The 21,593-nt window shown below is 49.9% G+C and overlaps 1 protein-coding gene across 1 annotated transcript in view; it reads left to right on the top strand.

Annotated features, from left to right (window-relative positions):
* The window catches only part of INTS1 (integrator complex subunit 1), a 38,078-nt gene extending 21,856 nt beyond the window's left edge, over positions 1–16,222 (top strand). The window contains 18 exon segments of the mRNA XM_087912860.1: positions 348–605; positions 2,083–2,242; positions 2,867–3,007; positions 3,096–3,276; positions 3,380–3,488; positions 4,381–4,511; positions 5,743–5,830; positions 6,246–6,472; positions 7,741–7,864; positions 8,706–8,839; positions 9,712–9,904; positions 10,931–11,058; positions 11,553–11,665; positions 12,307–12,420; positions 12,699–12,769; positions 13,658–13,749; positions 13,957–14,066; positions 15,575–16,222. Of these exon segments, the coding sequence (XP_087768986.1) occupies positions 348–605; positions 2,083–2,242; positions 2,867–3,007; positions 3,096–3,276; positions 3,380–3,488; positions 4,381–4,511; positions 5,743–5,830; positions 6,246–6,472; positions 7,741–7,864; positions 8,706–8,839; positions 9,712–9,904; positions 10,931–11,058; positions 11,553–11,665; positions 12,307–12,420; positions 12,699–12,769; positions 13,658–13,749; positions 13,957–14,066; positions 15,575–15,690 (2,490 nt within the window). The 3' untranslated portion in view covers positions 15,691–16,222.
* Positions 16,223–21,593: the final 5,371 nt, after the last annotated feature.

Raw genomic sequence — 21,593 nt, 5'->3', positions numbered from 1 at the left:
GGACTTTGTTGCTTTTGTGCCACGCCCCTTTGATGTCATCACAGGCCTTTTCTCTTAATGGGCCCTGGATTCACTTAAGGAACTTGGGGTGATTTGCTTAATAGTTACTGCAAAAAAAAAACCCAAATAAAATCAGGCCAGTCACGTGGGCCACCTGCTTTACAGCCGTCGCCACTTCTGACCGTAAAAGGCAGGTTCCGTTAACGGTCATAAGTCGAGGACGGCCTGAAAGAGACTATCCTCTGGAGTGATGGGAATCTTTTAAGGAACAGGCACCCCTAATTCAGCAGTGAGCGAAACAGCGTCCTCCCTTTACCGACCGTCTCTCTTTCCTCCGGCCTGTTCAGTTGTTCCCGCTGGCTCCGGACCCCCGCTGGCAGAACTCGAACCCGCGGCCCCTCGCCCTGGCTTTGCAGCAGAGCCTCGGCCAGGAGCTGGCTCCCCCGCGGCCGGGAGGAGGCGTCTCGCCCAAGACGACGGCGGCGCGGCTTCTCAAGGCCCTGGCGGCCCTCTTGAACTCGCCCCACGGAGGAGCCCTGGTGATGGCCATGCACCACAGCCACGTCGTGGCCTGCCCACTCCTGCGCCTGCTGTGGCAGCACCAGGTGAGGCTCCCTCTCGGCCGGGGGCCGGAATAACTCAGATCCTGGGCGGGGCGGGGAGAAGACCCCGAGATGAAAGAGGTTTCCGTCCATCGAAATATCCTCGGCTTCTCAACCGTTGGAACTTCCGATGGTGGCACTGAAAAAAAAAGGGGGATTTGTGACCGTTTTCCCACACTTATGACCCTCGCAGCATCCCCCAGGGTTGCGTGCGCGATCCAAATTCAGACGCTCGGCCACCGGCTTGTATTTATGACGGTGGCCACGTCCCAGGGTCACTTTTGATGCCCTTCGGGACAGGAGCAAGGGCTCTCGGGAGCTCTCGTTTGGTCTCGTGGCCCTGCGGTTGAGGCCATAAGGGGCCAGGAAGACCCTCCTCCCTAAGGGGGCGGGGAGAAGGGGCTCGTATTGGGAGGGGCTCCTGGTCTAAGGTTGACGGATCGGAAGGGGCAAATGAGATTCTCCCCCCCCCCTACACACACCCCTTGCCAAAGGAATGAGGAGTAGGAAAGTTTGGATAATCCGGAATATAAGAAGTGGGTCTGTGTGAGCCTTGTCTGGAATAACGCCTGGGGGGGGTGGGGGGAAGGCTGAGGGGGGGGAGGCCGAGGGGGGGGGAGAGGAGGGGCAGGCACAGCCAGGAAGGGGCATAATGAAGTGGCACGCAGTGGTTTGATTTGATTATTTTAATCGGATTTGCTTTGCTTTGCTTTATTTTATAATTGGATGTTATTATTTGATTTGGTTTTTTTCTATTTGATTTAATGGTTTGATATTTTTGATTTGATTATTTAAATCTGACCTGATTTCCTTTGATTTATCTTATTATTGGGTGTTATTATTTGATTTTTGATTTGATCTGATGATTTGATTTGATTTTTGATTTGATTTGATTGTATTGTATTTTATGATTTTATTGTATATTGTATTTTATTTTATGATTTTATTGTATTTATTGTATTTTATTTTATGATTTTATTGTATTTTATTTTATGATTTTATTGTATTTATTGTATTTTATTTTATGATTTTATTGTATTTTATTTTATGATTTTATTGTATTTATTGTATTTTATTTTATGATTTTATTGTATTTATTGTATTTATTGTATTTTATTTTACGATTTTATTGTATTTATTTTATTTTATGATTTTATTGTATTTATTGTATTTTATTTTATGATTTTATTGTATTTATTGTATTTTATTTTGTGATTTTATTTTATTTTTTTTAAATGTATATGCCATCCTTCTCACGGCTACGCGACCCTGTGCTGCTCCTGTGGCCAAACGTCCCGTTTCAAAGCCCCTTGGGCCGTAAAGGCGATTCTCTCCTGGTAGTGGAGGACTTCAGCACTTGGGATCTTCGCCCGGGGAAGGCTTACCAAGGAGTAGGACGTTCTTCCCAGGCCTTTTGAAGGCCCCTTTTGGAGCTCAGCAGTTCTACCTGTATAACTCCTCTTCCTCTCCCTCCTGCCAGCGCCACGCTCCCCAAGACGAGGCCTTCTCCTCGCTGTTTTTCAAAGTCCTCATGCAGATGTTGCAGTGGCTGGAGAGCCCAGGGGTGGAAGATAGTCTTCTCCGGACGCAGCTCAAGTCCTTCGCGGTTCAGTTTTCATCCCAACATAGGATCAGCGACGGTAGGAAGAACATGGAAAGGATTTTGGGGCGGGGAGTAGCGGATAACTTTCCATTTAAATACTTTTGGTTGGCAACTCTTGAATCTTCCCTGTGGTCACTCTCCAGAGCCTCTCCAGGGACTACATTGACTACTTTTCTGTCTTCAGGCGGTACATTGACCTGACCCAGCGGGCTGCTTCACACAAAGGGGAAACCCACCCAAATCTGAATGAAGTTTTGGGTGTTTTGTGAATGCAGCCCTTAAATCTGGCTCTCTAAGGGACAGGGTCCATGCACCATCCTGAAACAGGAATAAGGTGGGAGACCAGAATCTGAAAGAGACCCAGTTGGCCAAGAGGGGAACAAACATCCTCGTCTGAGCCCTGTCTCAACAGTCTTGAGTCAGGCTCTCGGTTCAGACTCTGCATTTTATTCGTGTTCTACAGTGTTTCTCTCAACTTTGGCCAAATCAAGATCTGTGGACTTCCAACTCCCAGAATTCCCCAGCCAGCCAGGAGTTGGAAGTCCACACGAATTTAACAACTCTGAGCCTTTTTAGCAGGCATGGAACCAGGGGCCCTTGCCATGCGGAGCCCATCTTCCTTCCGTGCCCCTTCACAGCCCTTTCTTTTCTGTAACTACAGCCCAGGTGGGGTTCTTGCACCTGGCGGACGCGCTGGCCTTCTGCCACAACTCTGAAGTCATCGGCTCCACCGTCCGCGCCATCGTGAGCACCTTGAAGTCCAGCAAAAGGTGGAATGTGGATCCAGAGCTTGTCAGCAAAGGTAGGGTTGCCCCTCTCTTCCCATTTCTCCTGCCCTGCCTGTCCTTCTCCTTTTGAGTCTCAGAACCCTTTTGTTACTTCCCTTCCAGTCCTCGAAGGCCTGACCAAAACACGCTCGCCATATCTGGAGGAGCTGCTGGTGACCCTCTTCTCCGTGGCCACGGAGATGACGCCCCATTTCCCTACTTCTGGGCCCATCTCGGTGGTGACATCCCTACTGCTCCAGTGCAGACAGGAAAGCTGCCTTAAGAAAGAAGCCGAGAACTCCAGGTTGGGTTGACTCTTCTGGTTGGGTTCTTGGTCTTCAGTTCCTTCCTGTCTCCTCCGGGGACTTTGTTCCATCGTTCCACCTGCGGCTGTTTTCTCCCTTCAGTGTGGAAAGCGCCTCTGGTCTCTTCATCGACTGGTTGGAGTTGCTGGATCCAGAAGTTGTCAGCAGCTGCCCTGACCTCCAGCAGAAGCTGCTGTTCTCCCGGGATAAGGTGAGGATTGGTCTGGAACATCGGTCAACATCTGTTGAGAAATGGCCGTCCCTCAAGTGCAGGATGTGGGCTTCTTGCAATTTTGAGGATGTGTAAGCAGAATCTGCCTGGTCCAGACCACCATCTCTGGGAGCAGATGCTGCAGAAATCTGTCAAGAGATTAGTGTAGGCGGAGAAGAGGCAGATCCCGAGGGCGGAGTCAAGCAAGTCATCAGTTTAGAATCCTTAACTTTCTCACAAGCGAATGTCTTTTGGATCTGAAGCAAGTTGAGGAAGGTGTCAGGATTCCAGCAATCGCTCTAATTAAATCATGATTCTCGAGCCAAACTTCAAAAAACTTCCAAGGATTCGTTAGAGGTGACCTACTGGCCCTGCCCTGTATGAAGCCAACTCTGGCCTACGTCATTTACGGTCCCCTGTGACCCTGTTTCCCCCCTCCCCGCCGGGTGCCTCACAAACCAGATTCTCCAGTTGAGCACGTTCACAGGCTGGGTGTCATCTTTCACGTTCTCCAATTCAATATGTTTGCGGGCAAAAGCTCCGGGAGTTTAGCTACAGTCTTTTAAAGAGAAGAGTTGGAATGTACTTTCGCTTTCAGCTGCTCTTCCAAGAGTTCCTTCCTCCCCCCACTTTTTTACGGCAACTGCTAAAACAGGCCTAGGAATGTTTTATGAGTTGACAGAAGGAAGAACTGGGCAGCCCGATGCAGATTCTTTTCAGAAAACATAGAAAGAAACTTGGTTCCACGCATGGACCCAGAACTGAAGGTGCAGGAACCATTTGGGGTGTTGAATTGGGATCCGTTCCAGAGATGGGATCTTTGCTTTGCCCGATGGACGCTTCTGCTGGCTTGTCGGTGCCCCTTTTCTAGCCTTTCCTTTTCCCTCCGCAGGGTAAAGATTCCTCTGAATCGGAGCCCCTCTCCTTCCGTCCGTACCTTCTGGCGCTCCTGACGCACCAGTCCAGCTGGACCACGCTTCACTGTTGCATCAGGACTCTGCTCTGCAGAAGCCAAGAGTGCAGGTAAGGCTGCCAGGATCGCCCCTGTGTAGAGGACCCGGCCAATAATCCACAGTCTGATCCAGTGAGCTGGTAGAAAGTTCTACTTGGTAGAAGAAGCCGGCATTCGCTCTATGGTGGAACCGTCAAGAAGGGCCTTGTTGCAGGTTGGAAAGCGGGCGGTTTCTGAACATTCTTCTATTTCATCGTCCAAGTTGGCCTTTGATTCCCCAAAGTCGTGAGAAAACTCTTGTGTGTGTGTTGCTGCCTCAGCTTTGGTGATTTACAACCCCGTGGCAGGCATGACTTTAGGCCACAATCCTTGCCTTAACCCTGAAGGTGCCAGCAGATCTTCGATTGTTTTCTCCAACTTAGCTACGGCTGGTCTTTTGGAAAGACAGGTTAACAAGAGGGTGAGGGAGAGAGCAAACAGGCGGATGTGGATTTCATGGGTGGGATTGGGTTTCCGCCAACCCAGCTCCCCTTCCGTGGTTTTCTTAAACAAGAACAGAGTCGGAAGGGGTCTAGGAAGTCTTCTAGTGCAACTCCAAATAGGTAACATTTCACACAAATGGCTGCCCAGCCTCTTCCTGAAAACCTCCAGTGTTGAATCACCCGCAACGTCTGAAGGGAAGCAGTTCCACTGGTTTATTGTTCTCACTTTGAGTAAATTCCTCCTTAGTTCTAGGTTGCTTCTCTCCTTGATTAGTTTCTATCCGTTGCTTCTTGTGTTGCCTTCAGGTGCTTTGAGGAATAGCTTGACCGCCGTCTTATTTGGGGCAGCCCCTCAAATATTGAAAGTCTGCTGTCTTATCACCCCAGTCCATCTTTTCATTAAACTAGACATACCCAGTTCCTGCAACCGTTCTTTATATGTTTTAGCCTCCAGCCCGCTAATTGTGTTTGTCGCTTTTCTCTGCGCTTTTTCCTGAGTCTCAACATCTTTTCTTATATTGTGGAGACCAAAACTGGATGCTGTATTCCAAGTGTGGCCATACCAAGGCGTTATAAAGCAGTAGAATCACTTCCCATGATCTTGATTCTATCCTTCCTCCATGCAGCTTAGGATGGCGTTGGGCTTTTTGTCAGCTGCAGCACACCGCTGGCTCATGTTCTGGTTTAGAAAACAGCCTCCCAAGCGAAAGGCGGTGCAGTGCGCGGTTGGGTCTGGGAAGTGAGACTTGGGCAAAAGAGACCATTGTTTAATGAGCAGCCCTTTTGGGTGCTGGATCCTCACGTTGATCTCTCCAAACAGTTTTGACCCAACGGCTTCCTTGGATTTCTTGTGGGCCTGCATTCATATGCCCCGGATCTGGCAAGGGAGAGACCAAAGGATCCCACAGGTACGTGTGTGCGCCTGTAAACACCGTAAGTGACGAAACGGGCCTATTAGTTGGCCTGCAAAGCCTGCAGAGGCTTTTTTCAACCCTCCGGGAGGCCGAAAAAGGCCTCAAACCAGCTGAAAATCAGCTGTGAGGCGCAGTGCAGGTAAGAGGGCGGTGGAGGGGGGATTGCGCACGCATGCGCGGGGTGTGTGGGGGGGGCGCATTGCCTTCTGGGTGCTGGCGTGCTGGAGAATTCTGGGAGTTGAAGTCCACAAGTCTTAAAAGTGGCCAAGTTTGGGGACCCCCGCCCTACTTTTTAAAGACCCGGATCCAGTTCGTTGACTTTGTTTTGGTCCGAACGGAGTCTTCATTGGATCCGTTTGGATCTTCCGCACCGATCCGGCCTGATCCGTCCCTTCTGGCCGCGGGGTAGAAACGCCGAGAAGAGTTCGTGCTGCGCCTGAAGAGCCCCGAACTGCTGAGCTTGGTGGAGCTCATCCTGGCGGAATCGGAAAGCCGGTCCACGAACCCCAAGGAGACCGGCTGCTCCGTCACCCAGTCCCGGCTGCCGCTGCTCCTGAGTTGCTGCCATGGGAACACGCAGAGGATCCAGAAAGTCACCGAGCACCTGATCTCCTCCATCCAGAAGTGGGGAAAGAGGTGGGCCTGCCTTGAAGGGAGACCCCATAAGTAAAAAAAGGGGAGTGGGCTCTTTCGACTGGCGTGTCGGGAGACCAGAACAGGAAATCCTTCCTGCGGAAGGTTGGCCACTTTTGAGATGGGCAACAGTAAGTGAGTCTTGCAAGTCTGATTGAGCTGAATCTCCTCCTCCTCCTCCTCCTCCCCTTCCTCCTCCCCCTCCCCCTGCCCTCTCCTCTTCCTCCCTTTCTCCTCCTCTTCCTCCCCTTCCCCTCTCCTCTTCCTCCGCTCCCCCTTCGCCTCCCCTTCCTCCTCCCACTCTTCTCTTCCTACTCCTCCTCCTCCCCTTTTTCTTCCCCCTCTCCCTCTTCTCCTCCCCTTCTCCTCCTCCTCCTTCCTTCTCCTCTCCCTCCTCCCCTTCTTCTCCCCTTCCTCCTCCCCCTCCCCTGCCTTCTCTTCCTCCCCTTCTCCTCTTCCTCCCCTTCCCCTCTCGTCTTCCTCCTCTCCCTCTTCTCCTCCCCTTCTCCTCCTCCTCTTCTTCCTTGACCTCTCCCTCCTCCCTTCTTCTCCCCTTCCTCCTCCTCCTCCCCTTCCTCCTCCCCTCCCCCTGCCCTCTCCTCTTCCTCCCCTTCTCCTCCTCCTTCCTCCCCTTCCCCTCTCCTCTTCCTCCGCCCCCCTTCTCCTCCCCTTCCTCCTCCCCTCTTCTCTTCCTACTCCTCCTCCTCCCCTTTTTCTTCCCCCTCTCCCTCTTCTCCTCCCTTCTCCTCCTCCTCCTTCCTTCCTCCTCTCCCTCCTCCCCTTCTTCTCCCCTCCTCCTCCTCCCCTCCCCTGCCTTCTCTTCCTCCCCTTCTCCTCTTCCTCCCCTTCCCCTCTCGTCTTCCTCCTCTCCCTCTTCTCCCCTTCTCCTCCTCCTCTTCTTCCTTCTCCTCTCCCTTCTCCCCTTCTTCTCCCCTTCCTCCTCCTCCTCCTCCTCCTCCTCCTATCTACCCGAGTCTTCTGAATGTTATCTGGACTTTAGTGACTCTCTACCTATCTCTTGTCTCTCTGAAATCCTCTCCGAGGCGGCCTATTCTGGGCCGCAGCTGATTAATCCCCAAACTGCTTTCTGATCCTTCTGCGGTCCTTCGTCCAGATGTGCTTGGCCTCCAAGGGAATAAATGTCATGTCTTTTTTGCAAAGCCCAGCAGCTGAACTCGGCCTTGGACGGGAGGGGCAGCGCTGCTAAAATCTGCAAGCTCCGTGTTGATTTGCCGGAAGCGCCGCCCTCCAATCCTCCCCTCTCGTTTCAGCTCCATGGGAAGACACTGCCAAGACCTCCTGCTACAAATGTACCTTCAGCTGCCGGAGCTCTTGGTACCGAGGCCCGAGACTCTCTTGTCCTGCGAAGGGGCCACCGACAGCAGCCCCTGCAAGGTAACGTTGCTCCGGTTGGGCACAGAAGTTTGCAGCGGAGTCCTGCAGGGGTTTTTGTGTTGCTCTCCCCAAGTTTAGAAGCCAATGTCTCCTTCCCAGGAGGGCTGTGAAAGTCAAAAAGGGGGCTGTGAGAATATCTACAGACCCTGGGGAATTCTGGGAGGTGAAGCTCACCACCCTTAACTCTGACAATAAAGGTAATAATAGTAAAAGTCGCCAAGGTTGGACAGCCCTGGGTTAATCAATCAATCAACCTTTATTGACAGAGTACAACGTGTACAATGAGATTGGCTGAGCCTCCCTTCGTGCACACACACACACACCCAACACAACTCACAGCGAAGACAGAAAGTCCCTAACCCAGTGAATCTCCCTAACAAAAACACAATCTTATTGCATCGTGTGAATTTATTGCACAACGCCCTGGGCAAGTCTGTCTTACTATGTTGACAGGAAGTTATTTTCCATCCAGGAGTCTTGACCGCCACGGGTAGAAACTCTCCTTCAGCCTGTTGGTGTGGCTGGCTTCTCTATCTCCCACCCGATGGTAGGAGAGTGAAGAAGGGCTGACCAGGGTGTGAGTGGTCCCTGAGGATTTTCCTCCCTCTTCTAAGGCAGTGAGCCCCAGCGAGGTCATCTAGCGGTGTCAGGGAACAGCGCACAGTGTTTTGTGCTGTGCTCACCGCCCTCTGTAGAGTCTTTCCGTCTGCGGCTCTCAAGCCAGTATACCACACCGCCGTGGGAGGACGCTTTCTATTGTGGGCCAGTAAAAGGAGCCCATCAGTCGTTGTTCCACTTTGTTCTTACCTGTTACCTGTTTAATGCGCCCGTGTCTTTGCAGCTGGACAGCCTGATCCACCGGTTCATCACCCTCCTGGCCGATGCCGGCGATGTGAAGATGAGCGAAGGCCGGCTCTGGGACGCCAATATGGCATGTCGGAAGCTGGCCGTGGCTCACCCCATCCTCCTGCTCAGGTGCGTGGCCCCTTGGCACGTGGGGGGGTTGTTTTTTTTTCAAGAGGTTTTTGGCCACACAAAGACCGGGAGGCGTTACCTCTGTCGCAACCCCCCACTCAGCCTTGTTAGCATCTTCAGGTTGCAGGTGTGTTTGTGGGCGTGGGTGTGATTGTGTGACTTTGTCCTTTCTGCTCCAAGCCGGAGCCCTCCCTTTTCCCCTTTCTTTGGATCTTGGAATGTGTGAAAGAGCAGGAAAGCTCAAAAAAAGGAGCTCCTCCCCCCCCACACATGTTTTTATTATGACTGGTCGCACAGCCAGTCAGATGTTTAAACTGGATTTTGCATCGTTTTATCCACGTATCGAGTCCTTGCCAAGGGCCTGGGATAGGCCGATGTGGGCGTTCGATGGAATTAAGAGTCTCGTCGCAGGATGTAAGCTGTTCAAGCTGCCTTTTGCGATTGACCGATGGGGGTTTTTGTCAATGCCGAGGGTGTCAGTCGTCTATCGTTACGGTTTGTCACACAGCCAGCCAGACGTTTAGACTGGATTTGGCACTTTGGTCCACCTACAAAGGCCCTCCCAGGAACTGGGATGCCAGGCAGGTCTGGATGTTTGATGGGATCCAGGGTCTCATCGCAGGATGTAAGCTGTTCCGAGCCAAGCTGCCTTTTGCAATTGACCGAGGACGGTTTTGTCAATGTCAACAAAATACCGATGGGGGTTTCGTTCAAGTGGCACTCCAGATATTTTTAAGATTGCAGTGGGTTTTTTAAAAAAGTTATTATCAAACTTATTCAGCCACCCGACTCCACGGCACAGTGTGCCCTACCACCCCCCTGCCAGAAAGCCCTCCTAAGGTGGCTCCTCTTCCTCCCGTGTCCCTCCCCAGGCACCTGCCGATGATTGCCGCTCTGCTGCATGGCCGGATCCACCTCAATTTCCAGGAATTCCGCCAGCAGAAGCACCTCGCCTTCTTCCTCCACGTGTTGGGCATCCTGGAGCTCCTGCAGCCTCAAGTTTTCCAGAACGAGCACCAGGGGGCGATGTGGGACTGTCTCCTTTCCTTCATTCAGTTGCTTCTGGTAGGGGAGGGGCTGCGGCTTTGGGAGGGGGGGGGGCTACATCCTGCAGACAGACAGACAGACAGACAGACACCAACACCTGCGCCAGGATAGCAGAGCGCACCTTCCCAGGAGCCCACTTCAGAGAAGGACAATCACCCGGAAGGTGGCGGCATCGTCTCCAGCAGGGTTGGGTGATAGCTCCGAGCAGGTCCGGGGGCAGACTGTCTGCCTGCCGTTCTAGGACGACATTTGGAAGAGAATCTCTGGGGCTCAAGGTCGAATTGTGGGGGTCTTGGTGCTCTCTGAGCTTGGCGGTTTTCATGGTCCAACTAGGGAATGTTATCAGTGCTAGAGAGGAGTGGGCTTGCGGATGGAGAAGGAAAAGAGAAAGGAGGAGGAGGAGAGGAAAAGGAGAGGAAGAGGAGGAGGAGAGGAGGAGGAAAAGGGGAGGAGGAGGAGGAGGACTATGGGGTCCTTAGTGCTCTCTTGAGTTTGGTGGTTTTCATGATCCAACTAGGGAATGTTATCAGTGCTAGAGAGGAGTGGGCTTGCGGATGGAGAAGGAGAAGAGAAAGGAGGAGGAGGAGAGGAAAAGGAGAGGAAGAGGAGGAGGATAGGAGGAGGAGGGCTATGGGGTCCTTAGTCCTCTCTGAGCTTGGTGGTTTTCTTGCAGACCTTCCATGACCCAACTAAGCAACACCATAAACCATAGAAATCACATGAGCCAAGCTGAGATAGCACCAAGGCCTCCCCAGAAGGGCACCTGGCCTGACCTCCCACAGTTCTTCTCATTTCCTAGGCAAAGTTCATAGAAGCCGGGAATCCTGGTTACTTCTGAGCAGGACTTGGGACATCTCTCTTTGGAGAAACGGGTTTCATTCTTAAAAAGGCGAACATTCTGCACACAACCAAGGCTCCTCAGAAGTGGTCCAGGCCAAACCCAGGTTGTCTGTCTGTGTGGGACAGTCCTGAGAAGATCCTAGTTCTCCCCAGGTTGCTTCAGAGGCCCCTCACCTGTGCTCGGTCTTTCTTTTTTTGCTTCAGAGCTACCGGAAGTCTTCTCGCCACCTGGCCTGCTTCATCACCAAATTCGTGCAGTTCATTCACAAGTACATCACTTCCAATGCTCCGGCCGCCGTCTCCTTCCTGCAGAAGCACTCCAGTCCCCTCCAGTAAGTCTCCTGTCTGGGTCCCAGTTGGGCGTTGATGGCTGTGTCCGCATTCCAGAAAACCTCCACTCCAACCAATAACTCCGAGACAGGCATCTTCTCAAAAGTTCTTTTTTTTTTATTTGGATAGAAAACTGGCACATCTGGGGAATCCCAAATCTGAAAGTTCTGGGTTTCCTTGCAATAAGAAAAAAAAAACACTATAAATCCACCCCCTGCCCCCATCATCACATCACATGCGCCAATTCACCATCCATCCCAATGAGACTTCCCCTCACCCAGGTGCAGAAATAACATGACCTTGACTTAGAAAAAGAATGCTATTACGTCTAACCACATACAGTCCAAGAAATTCCCCCTTCCCATTTTCCTATGCTCAAAATGTGGCAGTGTGGGAGCCTCTGGTCTCAATACGGCTCCCAAAGCTGACAGGCTAAGCCCAAGAGCTGGGGCAGTTTTGCTCAAGGCCTCCACACTTACCTTTGGCTTCTCTGCAGTGACCTTTCCTCGGACAACAACGACCTGGCGATGCTGAAATCTCTTCTGGCTGGTCTCAGCCTGCCCAGTCGGGCTGGCGCTTCGGATCGGGGAGCTGAAGATGAAAAGAACGGTGAGTCTCGGGGTCTTTGTGGGCAGATGGTTGGGAGGTGAGTCACCTCATTGGTTCTAAAGCACATAACCCTGGTGGATTTGCCAGTGGAGCTCTTGAGTGATCGAAGGACACTTGGTTTGTGTACAAACCAGATCCCTCACCAGTACAATGGAGTGGAAGTTAGTTGCTCTAGGAAGTACCTAGCAATAGCCCATAGACTTATATATCGCTTCCCAGTTCTTTGCAGTTCTCCCTAAGCGGTTTACAGAGTCGGCCTCTTGCCCCCAGCAATCTGGGTCCTCATTTTACCAATCTTGGAAGGACGGAAGGCTGAGTCAACCTTGAGCCAGTCAGGATCGAACCTCTGGCGGTGGGCAGAGTTAGCCTGTAATATTGCATTCTAACCTCTGGGAGGGAAGGGAAGGGAAGGAAGGAAGGGAGGGCAACAGCCCTAAGGCTTATATACTGCTTTACAGCCCCCTCTAAGCCGTTTACAGAGTCAGCCTCTTGCCCCCAGCAATCTGGGTCCTCATTTTACCGACCTTGGAAGGACGGAAGGCTGAATCACTCTTGAGCCAGTCAGGATCAAACTGCTGGCAGTGGGCAGAGTCAGCCGGCGGTAGCACTTAGACTTCTCTACCGCCGTCGTGTGGTTTCAGATGAGGCCGCAGCTGGATCTTTGCCCCTGGTCAGCGTCTCCCTCTTCACGCCACTCACCCCGGCTGAAATGGCCCCCTACATGAAGAGCCTGTCCAGGGGTCAGAACGTCGAGGGTAAGTGAAAGCGAGCCCCGCTTGGCTGGGGAATTCTGGGAGTTGAAGTCCACACCTCTTAAAACAACCAAGGCCGACAAACACTGCCTTGATGAAGTCTGTCTACAGCCAATAAAAGCTGCCAACCGATGAGGCAGCCCGTTGTAAATTGGCACTGTTTTTTTTTTTTTGAGCATCCCAAAGAGGCCTGTGAATCGACAGCACCCCCGCCCCCCGCCATTTTCTTTGGGTTTTTTATCGCTTTCAAATTGTTCCCTTCTTTCCCTTCCATTTCTTAGATATCTTGGAGGTTCTGACCGACATCGACGAGATGGCTCGGCGGAGGCCGGAAATCCTTGCTTTTTTCTCTGTAGGTCAACTCTCCTCGTCTTCCTCCTCCTCCTCCTCTGTTTTTGGTTGGGGGTTTCTCCTGTGGGATTTCCCCCCCCCCCGGGTCCATGGCAGTTTTGGTAGGGGTGCTATTTTCCCTTTGGTGGCGCCTTGATTAGAGTATCGTATTCTGCTTGATTGGTTGTTTGTCTGGGGTTAATCCCTGCTTGTCTGTTGGTTGCTGGATAAGATGCGTTCTGGTCTTGTTGTCCCCTTTTTAGCTTTTTATTGTCTCTTCCGAATGGCGTGTAAATGTAGTTTACGGGTCTGTTTAATATATTACATTCAAATAGAATTTGCTAAAACTACCGAGGAGAAAACCACACACACCCCCAACTCTGACAGGGCAAGCCGCTTGTAAAAAGAGAGCAAAGCCCACTCCTTTCTAGCACTGAAGTTGTCACCTAGCAGGATAATGAAGAAAATAGCCAAATTCAAAGAATACTAAGGACCCAACAGTCCTCCTCCCTCCTCCTCCTCCTCCTCCACCACCACCTCCTCCCCCTCCTCTTCCTCTTCCTCCTCCCACTCCTCTTCCTCTTCCTCCCCCTCCTCCTCCTTTCTGCAAACCCCACTCCCTTCTAGCACATGATGTTACCTAGTTGGGTACTGAAATATCTGCAAGAAAGCTCAAAGACCACCAAAACTCCAGCAGGCTTCCTCCTCCTCCTCCTCCTCCTCCTCCTCCTCCTCCTCCTCCTCCTCCTCCTCCCCTCTGCAAATCCCCCTCCTGTCAAGCACTGATGATCATCCCTAGTTGTCTTGTGAAACTTCTGCAAACAACCCAAGAATCGAACTCGGCACAAGGGCTTGGCAATGCTCACCAGGTGTTTCCCCCCTCCCTCCCTCCCTTTTCTTCCCTTCTCAGACTCACTTGCAAAAACTGATGAACTCCGAAGAGGAAGCTTGCCGGAATCTGGCTTTCAACCTCGCTCTGCGCTCCATTCAGAATAATCCCAGGTACTGGGGCCCAGAGGGGAGGGGGCTAAGAGGAGGTCAGGGCTCAGCTCTGAGGAGAAACCCCCAGCCCCAGAAAAGACCTCTAACCCTCCGTCTGGCCGGCCTGAGGTAGCAAAGGTTACCTTCGATTCTTACCCTCCTCCGTTCCTTTTTTGTGTGTGTACGTCTCTTTTTTTCTCTCCTCCTTTCCTTTTTGCAAACCTGCAGCATTGCAGCTGATTTCCTGCCCACCTTCATGTACTGCCTTGGCAGCTGCGACTTCGAAGTTGTCCAGACCGCCCTGAGAAACCTGCCCGAATACACCCTGCTCTGCCAAGGTGAGTCCAGACTCTCATCTGACCTGGCACCCAAAGCCCCAGCCTTGCAAAGGGGTCCTAAAGAGAAGGTGGCTCCCTGGGTGAGCTGAGCTACAATGTCCCATAACTCCTCACCATCGATCATCTGGGTAATGGGAATTGTTATCTAGAATATGGGAAGGCTTGAGGTGGGTGAGAGAAAACGCTGAAATACAGCATCGGGATAAACCATGCATCCGTTAATAAAGGCAGGTCTGTCGTAACATTGAACGGTTGTGATCCATCGGTCGTAAACGATTCTTGTTTTAAAAGGAGGAGTTATTTATTTATTTAGCGTGCGGCCTTTACGGACGTTATCCAATCACTGATACACAAAGTTAGTTTAAATAAAGCATTAGGATAGATGGATGGATGAACGGACAGGTAGGTAGGTAGGTAGATGATAGGTATGTAGAGAGAGAGAAGTAGATGTAGATGATAGATTAGGTAGGTAGGTAGATGATTGGTAGATGGATGGTAGGTGGGTAGGTAGAAATATAGATGATAGGTAGAGAGAGAGAGAGAAATGGAGGTAAATGATAGGTGGGTAGGTAGCTAGGTAGATAGATGGATGATAAGTAGATAGATGGGTGATAGGTAGATAGGTAGAAAGAGATAGATGATAGGGAGAGAGAGAAATAGGATGGATGGATAGATAAATGATAGGTAGGTAGATAGATAGATGGCAGAGATAGATGGATGATAAGTAGATAGATGGGTGATAGGTAGATAGGTAGAAAGAGATAGATGATAGGGAGAGAGAGAAATAGAGCCGGATGATGGATGGATAGATAAATGATAGGTAGGTAGGTAGATAGATGGCAGAGGTAGATGGATGATAGGTAGATAGGTAGAGAGAGAAATATAGATGATAGGTAGAGATAGAGAGATAGATAGAAATAGAGGTAGATGATAGGTAGGTAAATAGATGGATGATAAGTAGATAGATGGATGATAGGTAGGCAGGTAGGTAGAGAGAGAGAGAAATAGATGATAGGGAGAGAGAAATAGAGGTAGATGATGGATGGATGGATGGATAGATGATAGGTAGGTAGGTAGGTAGATAGATGGCAGAGATAGATGGATGATAGGTAGATAGGTAGAAAGAAATATAGATGATAGATAGAGATAGAGAGATAGATAGAAATAGAGGTAGATGATAGATAAATGGAGAAGGGGAGAGAGAGAGAGGTATATAATATGTGGCTAATACAATATAGGAGATAAAATTTTAAATGAAGATAAAAGCATAATAAAACCACCACCAAACGAAGCCATAGAATTGCAATGTGTCCCACGTTACAACTCCATTACCTCCGGAAGGTAGCCATCTAACTGCTTCTGCTGCACCTGTGGGGGGACCATCCCAGGCGCCTTGGAATATCCTAAGGAGAGACACCCTTGAGCTAAAGAGGAGCGTTCAGGTGTCTCGTTTCACTCTAACCTTTCCTTTCCCCTCTTCTCCTCCCCCCCCTGCCCCCCGGCCCCAGAACACGCGGCTGCCCTGCTGCAGAGGGCCTTCCTGGTGGGCATGTACGGACAGATGGACACCAGCACCCAGATCTCAGAAGCCCTGAAGATTTTGCACATGGAGGCCATGATGTGAAGGGTGGAGCAGCAGATCCAAAGGCGGACGTTGTCTCAGGTGGCCGGCTGGCCCTTCTGTGGACAAGGCCAACATCCACGAGCTGGAAGTTTTCCGACGGAAGAAGAGACTTGGAAGGATCCCAGGATGGGTTTCCCTTCTGGATCCTGGCTTGATCGAGAAGGAAGATGTTTCCCCATCCTCACATTCCTTCATCCACGGTGGTCACAGGCCGAGCAGGAGGAGTGATTTGATTTTGAGGATACAGAGCTTTAAAAAAAAAACAGATATTGGGGGTGCTTTGTTAAACCCTTCCTGGGGATCAGATTCCGTCCCATAGAACAGGGGTGACAAACCTTGGCAGCTTTTTAAAGGCTTGTGGGCTTCAACTCCAAGAATTCGGGGAAATTGAAGCCCGCAAGACTTCAAAGTTGGCCAAGGTTGGAAACTTTGGCAGTAGAACGTCCAAACGGTCTCCTTTTCTTACCCCTTTTTAAAATTAAAACATTGTGTTTCGTGCTCTTTCCAAAAAATATACAACTCTTCCTTTTGATTTTCCGCTGGGTTTTTTGGGGGGGCGGGTTGCTCCATTGCGGCTAAATAATACGGATCGTCATCCTCAACTTACAACCACAACTGAGACCAACCTGTGGTTAAGTGAGACACTTGCTGAGTGAGTTTTGCCCCGTTTTTACGGCCTTCCTCGCCTCGTGTCGTTAAGCGAATCGCAGCATTCGATAAGCCAATAACCCGGTTGTTAAGCGAAATCGGGCTTTCCCCCCATCCACCTTCGCTTGCCAGAGGTCACAAAAGAGGGATGGCGTGACCTTGGGGCATAGCAACGGTCGTAAGTATGAGTCAGTCAGTTTTGATCACGTGAAACCGTGGGGCTGCCGCGAAGGTCATAACTGAGAAACGGTCCCAAGTCACTTTAAGTCACGGTCACTCAGTGAAACTGTTGTGAGTCGAGGACAGTATAAGGAGTAAATTGGGAAGAATTATTAGTAACAATCCATTGTGCCAAAATTAAAACCTGCCCGCCCCACCACCACCCCCAAGAGATGGAATTAGCCAATCGTCACCCTAGCAGATGGAGCACCTTTATTTAGGGGCACTCTATCTTAGAATAGAGCTGCAGAGTCAGAAGGGACCTTGGAGATCTTCTAGTCCAACCCCCTGCTTTAAGCCTATGCTGCTATTTCAGAACAAATGGATCTCCAGTCGGTTCCGCTGGGCAAGCCAACGGCCCCTCCGGCTGCCCTTGAAGCACCTTGGGGAGGACCAGGTGAGGCTCCCAGGAGGATGTACCTGCCTTCCCAGCCTCTTTCTCTCTCTCTCTCTCTCTCTCTCTTTCTCTCTCTCTCTCTCTTTTTCTCTCTCTCTCTCTCCGTCTCCACTTCGGCCAGAGCTTCAAAATCCCCCTCAAGCCACCAGCTTCTCACCTCGGAAATTGCTTCCACCTCTGGAGAGAGAAGGAACGGACCGTTTATATCCGGCCGCCTCGGCTTCGGCACGTGGCTTTAGTGGCCACAGAGGGCCTGAAATGAAATCCGAGGCTAATCACGGAGTGGTTTTCCCCGGGCAGCTTAAGGATGATGAATTTGGCTTAACCAGCCACCGAGTGGCTTTTAAGCGCTGACTCGGGCCAACGACCGGCCAGATTTGTGAGCGCTGCTGTCTTGGCGCCTGGCTTGGTTTGCTTTCCGAGAAAATCGGGGGGAGAGAAAAAAAAAAGCTGGAATTCAGCTGCTTCGTTCCTCTCTCCCAGCCTCCCCCTCCCCCCTTTGAAGAATTCCTGGGGAAAATAGTTCCAAGTTGGAAGCATCAGTGAAGAAGTCCAAATATGGTAAAAACAAAATTATTCAGGGCTTCTTAATTGATTCCAATTGCAGAAATGGGCCTTCAGGGATGGAATCTGAATTTAATTCCTTCCATCTTGTCTCCCTTCTTTGCAGGATTCCTAGGGAAAATATTTAGAATAGAATAGAATTAGAATAGAATTAGAATAGAATAGCATAGAATAGGAATGGAATGGAATGGAATGGAATAGAATAGAATAGAATAGGAATGGAATGGAATAGGAAAGAATAGAATAGGAAAGAATAGAATAGGAATGGAATAGAATAGAATACAAAAAAGGTTAGAATAGAAAATGGAATGGAATTCAGAATAAAATAGAACAACAGATTAGAATATTTTTAGAATATTAATGCCATATTCTTTATTCTTTATAATATTCTTGATTCTGTAGACGAATCAGAGTGTAGAATTTCAAATAAGGCACAACACTTTCAAGAGTTCCCCAGGCATAATTTATTCCAATTGCAGAACTTGTCTTCCAGGATTTGAACTGCATCCATGATGGGGTTTTTTGTGGGGGTGGGGGTGGGGTGTTGGGCCCCCGCATCACACAAGAATTTGCATCTGCGAAGCCCTGCACGAAAGGAGTCTCTCTCTCTCTCTCTCTCTCTGCATTTGATGGCTTCCTCGCAGGTTTTTATTAGCACATTTATTTTGCAAATTTATTGATTTATTTGCTGAAGCGAAACGGGGCCCCCAGTGAATCTGGAGGGGCTCATAGAGGCTGCCTCAACCCAGTCCAACCGTTGGCGAGTTGCGTGAAAACAAGGCCAGAAGCTTTGATTATATTCTTGGGGCTGCCATCTTGACTTTTTTGACCATCTTGGGCGGATCCTTCTGCTTCCAAGCTGAGAGAGGAATCCTAGGAAAGCCAGTACAGCTGACCAGAAGGTTCCACATAGGTAGATCAGTGCCTCTCCCGATCAGCTGGGACTCAACGGGAGTCGGAGAAGAGATGGGGTTGGCGGGGCCAGTCAGAGGCGGGATTGGCCGGTTCTCCCAACGACTCAAAATTTCTGCTCCCGGTTCTCCAAAACCGGTCAGTACCTGCTGAATGCCACCTCTGGGCCCACCGCGAGAATCCCAAGCACATTATCATCTGAGGTTTAATGTGGTTGCTTTTACCCTGGCTCTCCCACCCCCCCAAAGCCCCCTGACCACCCCCCGAGCCCCCTGGGATCGCTCCGGTGCTTGGTTTGGCTCCTTAGCCATTTCCAATAAAACTCCCAAAGAGCAAAACGGCCATCACCAACGCAATCTGCAATCTCTTTTTATTAGTGTAAAAATAAAAGGAGTCATTTTATTGCTATTACAGCCTGTTTGCCCTTATTTGCATAATTGTTAAATGCTAATAAGACAATTAGCAATTATGGCTTAATAATTATGCTGGTGTAATAACTGTCCTATTGTATCATAATGAAATTCTTAATTGTTGCCAGGCACTTCTTTTTTTTTCTGAGTTTCTTTCTTGCAGGGCTCGGGTTTCCTGGAAAGAGGAGCAAGAGAAAGAGAGAAGGAAGGACAGCCAAGGAAGAAGAGAGAGAGAGAAAAGGGGGTGAAAAGGAAGGGAAGAAAAACAACGGCCTAAAAGAAAGAATTGAGATTTTTGCCAATAAATTTAGTGCAAAGGGGCAGCGAACTTAGACACCAAGTTTGAAGAAAAGGTTTTGCTCCATGTAGAATCGCAGCTAAATAATACAGGTATTCCTCAAGTTACAACCAGAATTGAGCTTAAAATTTCCGTGGCTAAGTGAGACCATTATTAAGCGAACTTTGGTCCATTTTACGACTCCTCTTCCCACAGTCGCTAAACGAATCGCCGCAGGTGTTAAGTTAGTGACACGGTTGTTAGGCTGCCCCTTTGGCTTTGCTCATCAGAAGGTCGCAAAAGGGGATCCCACAACCCCGGGATCCTGCAAACCATCGTAAATATGAGTCAGTGGCCAAGCAGCTGAATTTGGATCATGTGACTGTGATCCTATAGCAGTTGTAAGTGTGAAAAAATGAGTCGCCGGTCACTTTTTCTCTGTGCTGTTCTAACCTGTCAGCTTCTGTCTTCCCCCACCCCCTGGATGTATATTCTCCAATGAGACACATCCACAACCAAGAGTCATCAATCATGCTCTCCAGTAATAATCTTGCGTGCCAACAGCTTCGGCTGCCAAGGCGATTATCTGAAGCATTTAAGGAATGCACTGCTTTTCTGCTGGCAACTAAAAAGACCAAAGAAGTATTTTTTTAGTTGATGCTATTCTTATTTTTTTTTAAAAACCAACAAATTGAAGGAGCCCAAAACACTGAGCCTTCTCGGTAAGAATTAAAAGCCCAGAAATTTGGAATTGTTGGCCTGGAGCCTTCTTTGTCTTTGAAAATATTGTACCTGGAAACCTAATCTACTTTTCACCAGGAAGTGGTGCTGAATGTATGTATCCTCCTTGTAAAAGAGATCCCATTTGGAGGAATCCAGACCAGATGCCCAGTTAAAAGTTTGGAAATTCTGGATCAAAGGGAAGAGGCTCCATTTATTAACGTTAAATCGACATACCCGAGAGAGGTTTCTCTTTATTAAAAAAAACAACAAATTGAACTAAGTTTGGCCTATTTGGAGGGGCTCAGAAAAAGGGTCCAAGGAGAATCTCCTGTCCGTGGCACCTTCAATATGGGCCGCCAAGCCGGGTGACATTTTCTCTCAAAGCAAATCTTTCCTTTTGCAAAGCCTTGGCTCGTCTTTGGCAAAAGCCGTCAGCTGCCAGCCAGCTTGACCTCATCATATTAATTTAGCTCCTGCATCAGAGCAGAAGAGGTTAATTGGTTCATATTGGAGGGTGATCTGAAGCCAAGCAGCCACTAAACATAACAATTCTGGTTTATTACTGGCCCACAATTACACACACACACACACAGGCTTTTAATTGCCACTTCCTCGATCATGATTTGCGAGGCAAATTTCAAAGACTGGGAGGTGATCTTGAAGGAGGAAGGCGAAAGCCATTATTACAAGGACTGGTGGGAGGAATTGATTTTGTCAGAAATGGTGTAGGGTCACCCGCTCGGGTAGCGGGTTGGACTAGATCAGGGTTCGCCAACCTTTTAGACCTCAGGGACCACCCAACGCATCCTTTTAAATCTCGCAGACCAGAGACCCTGGGAAAATCCCTCAAAAAGTCTGCAGGAAAATTCCCCACCCGTTTTCCTATCGATCGATTGTTCTTTATTGGGGATCGCAGGATACCGTCTCCAGCTCCGTTCTCTGCGGGGGAGAGAGAGAGACTTTTGGCTTAATGCAAGGAAAGCAGCAGAAGCCGCAGAAGTCTTTCTTTCTCTCCCCCAAACTCCACCAGAAATGAGTCTTTGCTGGCGCAGCCCCTTGGAGCAGGAGGCCTTGCGGGGTCCCAAAGACTCATTTCTGGCGGAGTTTGGGGGAGAGAAAGAAAGACTTCTGCTGCTTTCCTTGCATGCAGCCAAAAGCAGAAGAAGAAAGAGGCAGAAAGAAGCAGCCCAGTGGCCAGGTGAGGCGTGTGGGGCAAGTTCCCCCACTCCACCCTTTCCCCCTCCCCTCACTACCTCGTTCACAATGCAAGCAACGCAAGCCTTGTGTTCCCGTGGGCCCTGTGGGTGGCTCAGCCTTGCGTTCCCGCGCAGCTTGGATTAATTGCTTTGGGGGTGACATTTCTCTGTGGACCACCAAGATTTTCTTGCGGACTACCAGTGGTGACCACTGGACTAGACGACCTACAAGGTCCCTTTAATCTGTTAAATGCCTCAGGTCCAGTGCTGGGCTGGACCAGATCCTTTAAGGTGGCCCAAAACTTGCAAAGTTTTATTGGTTTAAGGCCAGTCCTGAGCTAAAAACTCTGGTGAGTTTTCCTTCCCGGTCTTTTGCCCACCTCTTCTCTGCGTTTCCGAGTTTTATCTCAAGGTCGGCTGATGTGACTATCTTCCTTTACCTCGCCAGAACCGGCTGCAGAGGAAAAAAAGTCTTGGGTGTCCATCTATTTTCCGTCAGCTGCCGACATCCTATTTATTATCCCCGTTGTAGAGCAACATATGGTAAATCCTTATTA

The sequence above is a fragment of the Pseudonaja textilis genome, chromosome 14 (assembly GCF_049901715.1).
Source record: "Pseudonaja textilis isolate UNSWEBS1 chromosome 14, rPseTex1.2, whole genome shotgun sequence".
NCBI classification, from domain to species: Eukaryota; Metazoa; Chordata; class Lepidosauria; order Squamata; family Elapidae; genus Pseudonaja; species Pseudonaja textilis.
Note: the sequence above shows the minus strand (reverse complement) of the source record. Positions and strands in the feature narration are given on the sequence as shown.